Genomic DNA, 14,587 nt, shown 5'->3' with positions numbered 1-14,587 from the left:
TATAATCGCACGCTGCAGTTTTGTCTCCTGCTCTTTAAACCAGGTTGGACTCTGGTTATCATTCAGTATTTTATCGTTCATCAGCTGGGGAAAAAAAAACTCATTCTGAAAGTGATTCCAACGATATTGTTTCTCTGTGCCGTTAGTTTTTATAGTTGTGGTGTTGACTACTTTTGTATTTAGAACGATTTTGAGAACTATATCGTTATAGTTATCTTTGGTGTGAATGGACCTGTTTTTAGGCTTGTCATAATGTTGAAAACTAGCATTGAATAGCACATACCTCTAGAAATATTAAACTATCATACAGAAGCAATGATCCCTTTGTTGCTTTTGTCAAAGGAAATAAAGTTGTTTTTGAATTGAAATTCTTTGCGTTGAAAAAATATCAGGAATCAAACTTGACAATGATCTTTGAATGAAATTTTTAGGGTCATTTCAGGTAAACTGAACCACTTAGCCATATGGTTCCCTATGTTTACTTGAATTCACCCTATGTCTAGAGTCTATGAATTGAAGTTCTTGACACAATAATAATAGATAATGGAAATAATTTAATTTGAGATAAACCTGAGACTATGAAAGGTTATTCTTATCTTTTTCTATATGGACCTCATGACATTTTCATTTCTGACAAATACACATTTCCTGCCAGCAGCTGATTCCACATTTTTAGGAACTGAGTGATTAGATTAAAAGTGTGATGTAAACACTGAACAATCATTTAAACTGCATGCACAAACCAAGTTACTCTTGCTCACAGGAAATCTAGATATGAGATCAAATATTGCATTTGTAAGGTGTTTTTCCTCAGTTAAATGCTATAGTATTTTGAAAGTAAAAGTGCTTTGGAAAAGACGTTCAAAGTGCCTGTTGCTCCACTCTGAGAAAAATCAGAGTATCCTGCTCCAAAGTAAATCCAGTGCTTGCAACCTCATAAATTCTAGCAACTTCAAAAAAATTCTTCAAATGTCTCCTGAGTAGACCTACTGTTTGAATGAGGTTATAACATGTCATCTATTATGAATCCATAACGGAAAACCGAAGAAAACAACCGAGTTCTGAAGGATTTTTGACATTAAGCCATAATGAGAGGTTTCTCCTCGTCTTTCTTTGCTAGAAGTACTGAAAGCATCGATGAGGAGAAAAAGTAGAACTCCACAGAGTAGCTGAGTTCATAGAGCTCCAGATTGACACACAGAAACCATTCAAACACAGCAGAGATGTGCTTATAGAAGTAATCCTCCTGGATGAAGAGGATGCCGTCTGATAAGAGAAGTCATGGAGAAAAACTGTTGCGATTCAAAACATTTCATTTCTAAATAACTATTTAATAATGATGATATTTGATAAAACTTTAAAGATCTATGGTTGCCCCAGAGAATCCTGAATAAGAAATGTTTCTTGAGCAGCAAATCATCATTCTGAAGGATCATGTGACAAGATGGATTTTGTTGATACTGATTTCATTCGATGGGTATAACAGCTCTATAGTGTTAAATAGTTTAATTAATGAAAAGATGATCAACAATATGTAACTACTTTTCTTTAATTATAAATAATTATAAGAGGGGTGTCCTTTTTTCACTCGAGCACCTTCCTTGCAAAATGTCTGCGCTGTAAAACCTGATAAGTCACGGTAACTCAAACCATTTGAGGAACTGAAGTTTTAAAACCAATAAGTATGAGTACTGTAAACTCATTCACATTAAGTTAAATTCACTTATATTTTAGTGTTGGTTAAGTTAATCATTAGAGTATACTACACTAAAAGATTTTAAGTTTTTTCCACACATTCATTTTGAATTCAGGTAACAAATCTAACTAAGTCTTAAGAACATTATAAATGGTTTGAGGAAACCGATTGCCTTAAATGTTTTAAGTTCGTCAAACTCAAAGTAATAAAGTTACATAAGACTAAGTAAAAACTAATATTGGTACAACACAATGACGACACTGCATCAATTTAGTATTTTGTTACATAATGCAAAGACATTCATACATTTTAATGTGGTTCTTAAGTGTCCAAATCAGGATTGCTAAATATAAACTTTTCCCTCAGAATTTTTAGGTTATATCTGGAAATTATGACTTTTTTCCCTGAAAATGGTGATGTGAACTCACAATTGCGAGTTTTAAAGAGATATAAAATCACAATTGCTAGGAAAAATGTCAGAATTGTGAGATAAAAAAAATTGTGGTTTAAATGTAGTTTATGTAAAATGTTACAGGTTTAAATATTTCATACTGTTAGTATATATGTGAATATTATGTAGATCTATTGTTTACATCAAATTCATGCTTTAATAGTAGGGTAATCATCACAGTTTCCATCAGTCCAGTCTGTGTTTCGCTGCTTTTTTTTTTTTTTTTTTTTGCTTTCAGATTCTGACATGCAAAGGAACAAGACTTTTCTTTCTCTTATTCCATGGATCTCTCCCGTTTTCTTCCACTTGTTACCAATGTTTTTCTTCCACCACAATGCACACGCATCTGCAGTGACGTAACTGTGACATCTGCTCCCAAAACAATCTATACAGGACCTAATTTTCACCTGTACTTCATCCTTGCTGACCTTAGGCTTTTTGTAAGCACAGAAATACTGAACAATCATTAATAAAAATAGCATTACAGTGCATTAGCATCAAAAATTTGAGCGTATAAGGATACAGAGGATGGTGGCAGAAATCTGGAAAAATGAGGAGATGGTGCGCAGTGGGTAGAGAACCCGTTCAAACCCCGTCAGCATACATTTACTAGTGAGGGAGGTCAGGATGGTCATGTACAGACACACAGACACAAAGCTCAGGGCAGCACCCAGGTAATGGAGCAACAGCAGCTCTACTGGCTGTAAGAAAAACACGAGAAACAACATCTGTTCACATCTGTTTGCATGTTTCACTATAGAAAAGAATGTGTCAGTTCATGACAAAACATGATAATAAAATCACAAGTTTAAGATAGTGGTTTAACCTAGGTGTTCTTCAAAATTATTGTTAGGTATATGTACTTATTTTGTTGTTTTGCAAAGCAATTTTGCTACTATTGAGATGGTATACGGGTAAGGTTAGGGACAGGTTTGGTGATCACTCTTAAAGGTGCCCTAGAACATTCATTCACAAGATGTAATATAAGTCTAAGGTGTCCCCTGAATGTGTCTGTGAAGTTTTAGCTCAAAATACTCCATAGATTTTTTTTAATAAATTTTTTTAACTGCCTATTTTGGGGCATCATTACCTATGCACCGATTCAGGCTGCGGCCCCTTTAAATAGCGCGCTCCCTGCCCCCCGAGCTCTCGACTATAATACAGTGCATTTACAAAGTTCACACAGCTAATATAACTCTCAAATGGATCTTTACAAGATGTTCATCATGCATACTGCATGCATGTGTCGGATCACGTGAGTACAGTATTTATTTGGATGTTTACATTTGATTCTGAATGAGTTTTACTTATAGACAGCAAGTGTTTAAAAATGAAAATAGCGACGGCTCTTGTCTCCGTGAATACGGTAATAAACGATGGTAACTTTAACCACATTTAACAGTACATTAGCAACATGCTAACGAAACATTTAGAAAGACAGTTTACAAATATCACTAAAAATATCATGTAATCATGGATCAAGTCAGTTATTATTGTGCCATCTGCCATTTTTCGCTATTGTTCTTGCTTGCTTACCTAGTCTGATGATTCAGCTGTGCACAGATCCAGACGTTAATACTGGCTGCCCTTGTGTAATGCCTTGAACATGGGCTGGCATATGCCAATATTGGGGGTGTACATATTAATGATCCCGACTGTTACGTAATAGTCGGTGTTATGTTGAGATTCGCCTGTTTTTCGGAGGTCTTTTAAACAAATGAGATTTATATAAGAAGGAGGAAACAATGGAGTTTGAGACTCACTCTATGTCATTTCCATGTACTGAACTCTTGTTATTCAACTATGCCAAGGTAAATTCAATTTTTGATTCTAGGGCACCTTTAAAGGGATAGTTCACCCAAAAATGAAAATTCTGTAATCATTTACTCACCTTCATGTTGTTCCAAACCCAAAAGTCTTTTGTTCATCTTTGGAACATAAATGAAGATTTTTTTTTATGAAATCTGAGTGATTTTTGTCCCTCCATTGACAGCTAAGCAACTACCACTTTGACACTTCAAAAAGTTCATAAAGAGATAGTAAAACTAATCCATATGAATTTAGTATTTTAGTCCAAATTTTCTAAAGAGACACGATCACTTTATTTGACGAACAGATTGAATTTAGGCTTTTTTCCCCACATATAAACATTGATCAGCAAACATAAACAGAAGCTCAACCATACTTGCTTGAAGCAACTTGAAGCGAGAACAAACCTCATTGGCTCTTGCGGAAACTTAAACGTACTGGGTAACACACGAGAATGAACATCACTGGTTCTCGCACGTCAAGCGAATATGCTTGAGCTTCTGTTTACCACACCTGATATCTGAGTTTGTGAATGTTTATATGTGAATAAAAGCCTACATTCAAACTGTTCATCATATAAAGTGATCGTGTCTCTTCAGAAAATTTGGACTAAACCGATTTCCGTTTTCCAATGTCTTTATGAGCTTTTTGAAGCATCAAAGTTTCATTTGTGTAGCTGTCAGTGGAGGGACAGAAAGCTCTCAGATTTCATTAAAAATATCTTTGTGTTCCAAAGATGAACGAAAGTCTTATGGGTTTGGAAAGACATGAGGTTGAGTAAATGACAGAATTTTCATTTTTGGGTTAACTAACCCTTTAAAAGTAATGGTTCTAGGCTATGCAGAACTTTAAAGGGTTCTGTCAGGCGCTTTTTATATAAAAACATTTAGGGGTTCCTGTCATAGGATCTTATTGGGATTTTATTTGCTTTATCAGTAGAAATTTGTGTAATGTGCATATCATCATGCATGACATCATGCATTGTATTTACACAGAGTACACCTACAGGAAACAGTCTACCAAGCCTGTGAAGAGTTTGCTTTGTGACTCCACCTATGTTCGACCTGTCAGGAATGTTTTCGTACTACCTATTATTTTATAAAATATATGGTTAAGGAGCTTGATTTTTGTCTGTCTGTTCAGAGTAAGGCCACTGAAATAAGAAATGTGTTAGACTCTCTTGTTAAGACTCTTGTCACCTGAGAAATCACATCATCACATCAGCACTAAATCATTTATTAGCTATCCATAAGCAGGAAGTGAAATTAGTGAAGGGTATTTATCTGTACTTACATTGCAGTTTCCAGCCATGAAAGCACCCGCAGACACCACACAGCCTATGATCATAGCAACCTTACTGAGAAGAGAATGAACACTGTTCCTGTCCAGGATGTGTGCATGATGGAAAATGCAGAAAATGAGAACTGTGGGGACAAAGAGAGAATGTATTCTCTTACACACATTTTATCTGAAGTGTGTTCAAATCACAATATGATTCACTGTGAGTGATAAAGAAAGTCCTCTGGATATTCTGTGCACTTTATTACACTACCAGTCAAAAGTTTGCATGCAATGATTATTTATCTAAGCCTACTCAATAATCATCAAAATGATTGAATTCATATGTTATTTAAATATATACAAATATTTTATATAAACTAGTAAACAAATAAAATTATGGGAATTATGTAGTGCCCAATTATTTATATATATATATATATATATATATAGAGAGAGAGAGAGAGAGAGAGAGAGAGAGACAAACCAAAAATTGCAGGACACTATAGTTAATGTAAGTGAGGATAGCAAAATAAACTGACATCTTATACCAAAAAATTCTTCATACAGTGGACTAACAGTAAAACTGATAAAAATTTGGAACCAAAAAATTTTCAGACACTTTGACCTGACTATGTTTTGACATGATTAAGATGATTTTTTCTGACAGTCTAACTCTGAGGTCATATTGTATTACCTTTAAAAAAAAAAAAAAAAAAAAAAACTATAGTGAATAAACTGTATTAATGAATGAAATGTTCAAGGAGTCTGAATACATTTTGGTTTGACTGTGTATATATATATATATATATATATATATATATATATATATATATATATATATATATATATATATATATATATATATATATATATATATATATATATTTGGCACTACATAATTCCCATAAATTAATTTGTTTACTAGTTCACTACTGTACACTATATATACAGCAGATATATATATATATATATATATATATATATATATATATATATATGAACACTAAACACCTTCATTGTATTAACTAAAATTTTTAATTTCAATGAACTCAAAAGTTTAAGGCAACCAGGTAACTTACTTTTTAAAGTTAAACCAACAATTCTTTTTATAGTAAAGGAATAAATATACAGAATATATAAAGTCATATATACCCACACAAAAATGAACCAGCATTGATTGTTGCTGTGAATAGGGAATTTTCTGGAAAGTTTGCTCCACTTGTGCTGTAAAATAAGCAGAAAATGCCTGTCATTCCTTTGAATTATATGAAGTGGAAAATAACAAGTGTTTCAGAGGTTAATGTTAAACAGACCTTACGGTAGGGACATTATCCAGGGTGCAGCAATTCCCCGTTTCATTTGTGTGACACGAGTTTCTGTATTCCCTGTTAAGAAACACAATGATGTTATCATGAAACATGAATAAAGGAAACATTAAATAATGCAGGTTGAATTCATCACTTTACCAGTTATTAAGTGAGCAGACATGGTTGAAACTTAATGCAAGTCCATATCTGTAGAAAAAGACAAAAGAACCCTTTAAAACAAACGTCATTTTAAGTTTGTTTAAAGTTTGTTTTTCAGCAAGACCACAGGAACAAATACTAAAACTAAAATCAGACCCAAAATTGTAAAAAATATCGTGCTATATTGTTGTTTCTGTATTCATTCTGTTCAGTATTTTTGCACTAGTAAAGATGCATAAGAATTATTTAATCTGTTGATTGTGCATGACTCAGACACACGGAAATTGATGAGCGTCTAATAATGTATGTGAAAATGTTTTAGATCAGACTCTCCTGATTAGATTCCCAAAAGACCAGCCTTGGCTTTGTCTTTTTCTTATCCCGACTCATGATCGGTTACTGAGTTTAAAATATAATGTGCCTTGATGCTTATGACACCAGCACTGAAATTACTCGCCTCTTGTTGATGTTTTGTTGTTAAGCTGGTTATGTAACAATCTTTTACACGTCAGCACCAATGTTATAATGTAGATATTATAATAAATTATGATTGAAACATCAAAAATTATGATTGAAACTAGTCTATCATTTATCTGTCATCTATCATCTATCCATCATCTATCTACATATTAACGCAATATGTCAATGCTAAAACATTTAACAGTAATAACAGACCCTCATAAAAGCATCTACTCAACCTGTAACAAAGTTTAGAGTTTTAGCTGACCTTGAGAAGCAGCATATATCTGTAATATGTCATTTAAATTGAGAGGAACAACAAATAATTGTCAACTCACACAGTCCAGCACCCGATGAACGAGACTGCACACAGAACAATGGGTAAAACCACCCAAACAGCCATGTTTCTTGGAGAAAGTTGCTTCAAGATTAAAATAAAGTGCTGATAATCTCAAAAGTGATATTTCCACTGAGGTCTTGAGAAGCTGACTGACATATTAACCCCTCAAAAATCACGTAAACACGTCCTTTAGCATCTTTCACTTTTTCTCCTCCTGGCCTTACCGGTTTACTGTCTCCTGTACCAGATGAGCTACATTCTTATGTAAATACGCAAAGAAAGCTTTGAGACATGCCACCACATTCAGCCACTCCTTAATGGTAATCATAACAGCCATAAGGCAATACGACAGCCATAAGGCAGCTTGGGTTGAGTCAACTCAGTCTTGCAGTGTTTACTTATGGTCTTACTCATAGTTGAACTCATGTTAGTTTAGAGCAGTGGTTCTCAAACTTCTCAGCCCAAGTTCCAACTTTAAATCAAATCAGAACATCTAGATATCACCTAGTCCTGACAATGCTCCCTCTAAATATTTTAGCATTAGGCAAATTTACTCTTTGAATGCATTCAGACTGTGAGCAACATACACACATAGCCATATTTTGAATATTCCTGTAGTTTAGACAAATCATGTTGCTGTAAAAGCCTATCAGTGCCTTTTTGCAGATCTGTCGAAAGACCCTACAAGAGAAACACACTTTAAAATACCATTTAGAAAGGATTATGTAGCCTAATGCAAATGGTTAATATGCATCATGAATTATATAATTATGCATTTATATATAAATGCAGTTTTGCTGTTCAATACACTAATACTAAATACATTTTATAATTCTCAAAGTCACCATGAAATAACACAAGAACAAGAGTGCAGACAGGCAAGTAGAGTAACAGTTTATTCAACAGGTTTGTATGAAACACTGGAACTGGATTCAGCAAACGGTGAATATAGTTGCATGTAACCATCAACTGGTAACTTAGCTGGCAATTCAGTGAAATGTCCTTGCAGGTGCACACTGGTAGAGGTGAATGGGAACACAGCAGACTTGGAGCTGAAGACAGAAGATGAGACACGGAGGATCTGGTAAATACTATATAAGGGGTCCGTACGAGTTAACGATGAGACCAGACACGGGACAGCAGGAAGCGATGGCTTAAATGGGGTAACATGATGAGGTGCAGGTGTGACGAATCAAAACTCTGGGAAAAGTGAACGAGTGGGCGGATCTGGTGATGATGGGTTGATTGGTGTTTGTGATGGTTGTGACTCCGTGACAAACTACTGATAGTTTCTCTTTTTTGTGGAATTTGCAGTGCATTTATTTATTCATGCACATCATTTTTAAAATTCATGTGCATAGATGCAAACTCCTCACCTTTCAGTGAGAACTCACCTTTTTCTTACAAGGATACTTGTGAACTTACAACCAGTTCTTTATTTATTCTTGTTTCAGTAAGTACTGTACAGTGTCTCCTTTACTCTTTACTTTAAAATTTCTATGTCTATAATGGGTAATATTTTATGTATTTGAGGTCTGAGATGTGGCAAACAGTATTGCCATCTAATCAGCCAATATTGTCTTAAATATCCTGCATAGCACTTTTATAATATGAGATTTTAACCAAATGTTCATTTTGGTAAAATGTTGCAACAATATATAGATTTTTTTCATGAAAAATTACAGTTTTGGACATATAGGGTAATAAATATGTTCTCACCTTTTTCCCCCTTATTTGTTTGCATTCCTGCATGTGACCTCGTAATCTTTGTTCAAAATAACTTCCCCTCCCTCTTGCAGTGACATCATCTCTTCTCCTCTCTGATGACGTGTTTACTGACGCGAGGACGGGACAACCTGTCACTCACATGACATCACAGCAATAGCAAACCACAATGATACAATGAATTCCAGATGGACAAAATCTACATTTTTTTTCTCTCTTCTCATTCAAGAAGCTATTTCACTCAGATATTTGTCACAATAAGGAAGAAAAGACTATATCTTATTGATTGGATCACATGCAAACAATCATCCCACATCCTGCATGCATTAGTCACAAAAAGCTATGTTAAATTTGTTTAGCCTACATGACCTGTGAGAGACTGACAGACTCACCTTTGTGTGTTATTTTCCATAAAAATAAAGGTGACTGGAACTGTCATTCTGTCTAATATCTGTCACATCTTCTTTTGTGTAATATAAAAGAGAAAACTAACGTCATGTTTTTGGAACACGTGTGACGGTAAATTATGAAGAGAAAAAAAAAAGTTAATTTTTGGGTGAACTATCCCTTTAAGAAATAAAGCATTAAACCACTTGCGCCTGACATGTCAGGTACAATGCAATTGTTTTGCCGTCATTCACTTTGATTTCACACGCTTGGTTAGGGTTAGGGACTAATGTTTATAAGTACTATATATATTTAAAATTACACACAATAAACATTCAACATACACAAAGTCGTATTTTTGAACAGGAAAGTTATTGTCAGCTTTGGGGTCCTAAATTTCAAAACAATCGAAATGGCGGCGTCTGTAAGATGGAGTCTATTGCGCTTCATACGGTCACATCATTATAGGTTGGAAATGACATACTGCATTTTTCACCGTATTTAAAAACCAATATGTGTATTGTTACATAATATAATGTCACATGACGGTAGTGCTAGGTTACTAAGGAATTGTTCAATTTCCTACTACAGTCAAACGATTTGCTTGGTATTAACTTCCCCTGTCATCAAAATGCTTTTAAATGATTTATATTGTTTGAATGAAATTCTGTTTATTCAATTGATCCTATGCTATTATTTAATTTATTATGGTAGGATTTTAGTAGCATATATATGACTGTAATCACTAATGTTCTCTTTTAGATTTCCTGTAAATGACCGAAATCAGTGCTATTCAATGTGGGCTTCCCACAGAATACAGTCTCAGCAGTATAAATTCAAAGCATTCCCAGGTGAAGCATTTTACTTTCACCAGATATCCTCTTTATTCCATAACAGATCACTTTTGATGATCAAAAGTTTGTAATGCTGCTGAATTGTATGTTGTACAGTCCTATATTCTTTCTTGATGAGTTATTTGTTTGTTTGTTTATTTGTTTTGTTTTTTTATTGCAGTACGAATGATTTCAATTTTAACTCAAGACACACCAAACCCCAGAAGTTTAAAGTTTCTTCCCGGTAAGCCAGTGTTGGGGACGGGGACACATGATTTCCCAACATCAAACTCAGCAGAGAGTTCCCCTTTAGCCAGGTAAACACAGTTTCGGCTTCATTGTCTACTGTCGAAACATTGTGTCCTTTTACAAATAATGATTTGAATGTATCATTAAATCTAATGCATTGATTCAGTTGCTCTTGCATCAGTCAAAAGCGTGCATAACCTTGCTGTGTATTAAATACATTTGTTGTAATCATCCAACAGGGATCTTTTCCAAATCGAAGGGATAAAAAGTGTCTTTTATGGCCCAGATTTTATCACACTGACTAAGGTAGCATTCAGCGATTAGACTTTCTGTTTGATTGTTAGCGTGTGTACTTAAGTTCTGTATTTAAATTCATGAATAAATTGTTTCTTATTAAAGACAGACGATGATGTTGAATGGACAGACATTAAACGACATGCAATTGATGTCATCACTAAGTTCTTTGAGAGTGGACAGGCCATCACAATGGGAGCAACACATGCTGAGAGCAGTGAGCCAAACATTGCACAGATTGACTAAATAAATTATGGTTCATTATGTACTGTATGTAGAATTTTCAAAGCTAGTCTAATTTATTTATGGTGTCTTTATTCTTCAGGTGTTACAGAGGATGATGATGACATTGTCTCAATGATCAAAGAGCTGCTAGACACAAGGATCAGGTATGTTTACATTGTTTCAATTCCATATACTACCGTTTTTAAAGAAATTTATACTTTAATTCAGGAAGGATGCATTAAACTGATCAAAAGTGACAGTAAAGACATTTATAATGTTAAAAAGTTTTCTTTTCTTAAGACCTACGGTTCAGGAGGATGGTGGGGATGTCATATTCAAAGGCTTTGAGGATGGCACTGTGAAACTGAAGCTGGTTGGCTCCTGTACTGGCTGTCCCAGCTCCACGGTTACCCTAAAAAATGGCATCCAGAACATGCTGCAGTTTTATATACCTGAGGTAGACGACGTAGAACAGGTGAGAGATATACATCCATTAAAGATGACCTATTATGCTTATTTTTTTTTACTTTCTTTAGTGTGTAATGTTGCTGTTTGAGCATGAAAAATATCTGCAAAGTTGCAAAGCACAAAGTCCATTCCGAAAGGAGTTATTCTTGCCGCAATTGTAGTCTTGAGTTTTCATCTGGGAAAGAACACGTCACAATAGCTGCATCCGAAATCGAATACTATTCCACTATATAGTACGTGAAAAACAGTATGCGAACAGAGTAGTATGTCCGAAATCATATCCGAAAAACAATAGGTGAAAAGTACCCGGATGACTTACTACTTCCGGCGAGATTCTGAAGTGCGCATACAGTGGACACTTTACTATCCCATGAGGCCACGGGAGAGGATTTTTGAATGGAGTTGAAGGGACCTAACTGACGCTGGGAGGTTATGTGACGGTAAAAACATAGCGGATGTAGTACGTCCAAATTCATTCATACTACACGCATTCGTACTATATAGAACGTACTTTTTCAATGGTTGTGAAGTAAATTTAAATTCAAATGTAGTACCTACTCAGACAGTATGCGATTTTGGACGCAGCCACTATTCCTCATTTAAATAATTCCCACCAAAAGCATACGCAAAAAAGGAACAAAACCTAATTAGTTGAAATTCATGGTTATGGTGACGCTCGAAATGGTCATCCAATCAGAGCACATTGCACTTTTCGGAAGGAGGGGCTTCATTGAGACAAACATAAAGGGTTAGTTCACCCAAAAATGAAACTTCTGTCATTTATTACTCACCCTCATGCCGTTCCACACCCGTAAGACCTTCGTTAATCTTCGGAACACAAATTAAGAAATTTTAGTTGAAAACTAAAACATTGCTGGATCCATAAAGTTACTAAAAACATATTTAAATCAGTTCATGTGAGTACAGTGGTTCAATATTAATATTATTAAGCGACGAGAATATTTTTGGTGCACCAAAATAACGACTTATATAGTGATGGCCGATTTGAAAACACTGCTTCAGGAAGCTTTGGAGCGTTATAAATTAGGGTGTCGAATCAGCTGTTCGGAGCACCAAAGTCACGTGATTTCAGCAGTTTGGTGGTTTGACACACGTTCTGAATCATGATTCAACACAAAAGATTCATAACGCTCCGAAGCTTCCTGAAGCATTGTTTTGAAATCGGCCATCACTTTATAAGTCGTTATTTTGTTTTTTTTTGGCGCACCAAAAATATTCTTGTCGCTTAATAATATTAATATTGAACCACTGTACTCACATGAACCGATTTAAATACGTTTTTAGTACTTTTATGGATCTTGAGAGAGGAAATGTCATTGCTGGCTATGCAGGCCTCACTGAGCCATCGGATTTCAACTAAAATTTCTTAATTTGCATTCCAAAAATGAACAAAGGTCTTACGGGTGTGGAACGGCATGAGGGTGAGTAATAAATGACATTATTTTCATTTTTGGGTGAACTAACCCTTTAACAAAGCGTTACTGACAGACTGGGAAGAGAGGTGCTGCAACCATGTAAAATATGTGAAAAATAATATTTTTTTGAACGTTCAAGCATGAAAGCCTATTCTAGTAGACCCCAAAAACAAAATCATGACTTTGTAAAATGGCATAATATGGCCTCTTTAAAATTATTCATGAAAACATCTTTTGCATATTTTAACTACAGTGATCATGACTTTCACTATTCACCTGACTATGTATATTTTTTTCAATAAGGTGGAGGATGAAGTGGATGAGATCAATGCGAAGGTGTTTACAGAGCTGGAGAAGAAACTGCAAGACTCATAGCATGAGACCCGGCTGTGCTGTCAGCATATTTCAATTGCTATCATTGCGTTATAATTATAGTGGGATTCAGACACTCCATAATGACGCTGCATATTTAAGGTTCAGAAACTACAGAATATACTGTAATATTTAACCAAGCCTAAAGTTGTAAGTTGTTCTGTTTCTACTATAGTAGTGCAATATTGTGATTGCAAATACAAGAAACTTGTATGCACTTTCCAGATTGCCGTTATGTATTCTGACTGTTGCTCTTTTAGATCTGCACTTAGCTCTGAGCTGCAAGCTTCATGATTTTTAACAGGTTTGTTCCTTGTCTGAGAGATAAGGTTAGATTGAAGACGGTTATGCTTTTAATTCCAGTGTTTGTTGCACGTTGCAATTTAACCTAGATATCTGGAGAGTTCATTAAATAATTGGGAGTTCTTTTGAAATGAATTTAATGCTGTGATCCTGATACATTGTTAAACCTGAATTGACCACTTGTAATAATTGCAGATCTTCCACTGCTTTCAGAATGAGATCAGTCGTGAAAGTTTGTATTCATCTACAGCTGCCATCCAGCAGTTCGGGAGGACCTATAGTGAATTAAAGTTGTGCATAAATGAACTGTTGTCTTGGTGTAGATATTTGTCCTACTTTTTTACCACTTTTCTCCTCCATGGGTTGAAAGGACTTTTGAAACAAATTATTGAACTTTTTTGTATTTTTCTGCATTTTGTTTTATTTAAGCCTCCATTTTTATTCTTTGTTTCCACATAAAAAGGTCAACCCATTTGTGAACCATTGTGTTTCACTAATTTCTCCAGAATGAGAGATTTGAATATCTAATATAAAAATGTCCAGAAACAGTCGTTTAGAAGCAGTTACCACATTAATCATCTTGTGATATAACTATGAGCTTTACATCTGTAGATGGTGGAATTTTGGAACAAATTCTTCACATCCAAATTAGCTATTGGTGAACATCAATTTTCAGTTTTCAGTTTTGGAGTATTTTTTTTGATGTTCAACAACAACAGAAATTGGAGTGTTTCACTTAGGATCAAAATCACATGGAATTTAAGTGATTAATAAAATAGAAACTTAAAAGCTA

General features: G+C 34.7%; 2 protein-coding genes across 3 annotated transcripts; one reads left to right on the top strand and one right to left on the bottom strand.

The window, feature by feature from the left end:
- Nucleotides 1-534: 534 nt before the first annotated feature.
- Nucleotides 535-9,840, bottom strand: si:dkey-228d14.5 (uncharacterized protein LOC796266 homolog). Its single transcript, XM_048204262.1, has 9 exons — nucleotides 9,620-9,840; nucleotides 9,222-9,358; nucleotides 7,501-8,554; nucleotides 6,704-6,751; nucleotides 6,551-6,622; nucleotides 6,394-6,461; nucleotides 5,250-5,380; nucleotides 2,671-2,848; nucleotides 535-1,266 (listed from the first exon to the last, which is right to left on the bottom strand). Exons 3-9 carry the CDS (start codon nucleotides 7,563-7,565, stop codon nucleotides 1,079-1,081), a joined length of 750 nt encoding a protein of 249 aa, XP_048060219.1. The 5' UTR covers nucleotides 7,566-8,554; nucleotides 9,222-9,358; nucleotides 9,620-9,840; the 3' UTR covers nucleotides 535-1,078.
- Nucleotides 9,841-9,883: 43 nt separating this feature from the next.
- zgc:110319 (uncharacterized protein LOC796111 homolog) lies at nucleotides 9,884-14,100 on the top strand. 2 transcript variants are annotated; one of them, XM_048204260.1, is made up of 8 exons: nucleotides 9,884-10,082; nucleotides 10,377-10,465; nucleotides 10,629-10,764; nucleotides 10,936-11,002; nucleotides 11,096-11,207; nucleotides 11,316-11,379; nucleotides 11,516-11,690; nucleotides 13,423-14,100. In XM_048204260.1, exons 1-8 carry the CDS (start codon nucleotides 10,027-10,029, stop codon nucleotides 13,492-13,494), a joined length of 771 nt encoding a protein of 256 aa, XP_048060217.1. In that variant the 5' UTR covers nucleotides 9,884-10,026; the 3' UTR covers nucleotides 13,495-14,100. The 2 variants fall into 2 exon arrangements, with proteins under 2 accessions (XP_048060217.1, XP_048060218.1); XM_048204261.1 differs by lacking the exon at nucleotides 9,884-10,082 and adding an exon at nucleotides 10,095-10,221.
- The last annotated feature ends 487 nt before the right edge of the window (nucleotides 14,101-14,587 follow it).

This window comes from Megalobrama amblycephala, linkage group LG10, assembly GCF_018812025.1.
Source record: "Megalobrama amblycephala isolate DHTTF-2021 linkage group LG10, ASM1881202v1, whole genome shotgun sequence".
In the NCBI taxonomy this organism is placed as follows: domain Eukaryota; kingdom Metazoa; phylum Chordata; class Actinopteri; order Cypriniformes; family Xenocyprididae; genus Megalobrama; species Megalobrama amblycephala.
This window is presented reverse-complemented; position numbering and strand designations above follow the sequence as displayed.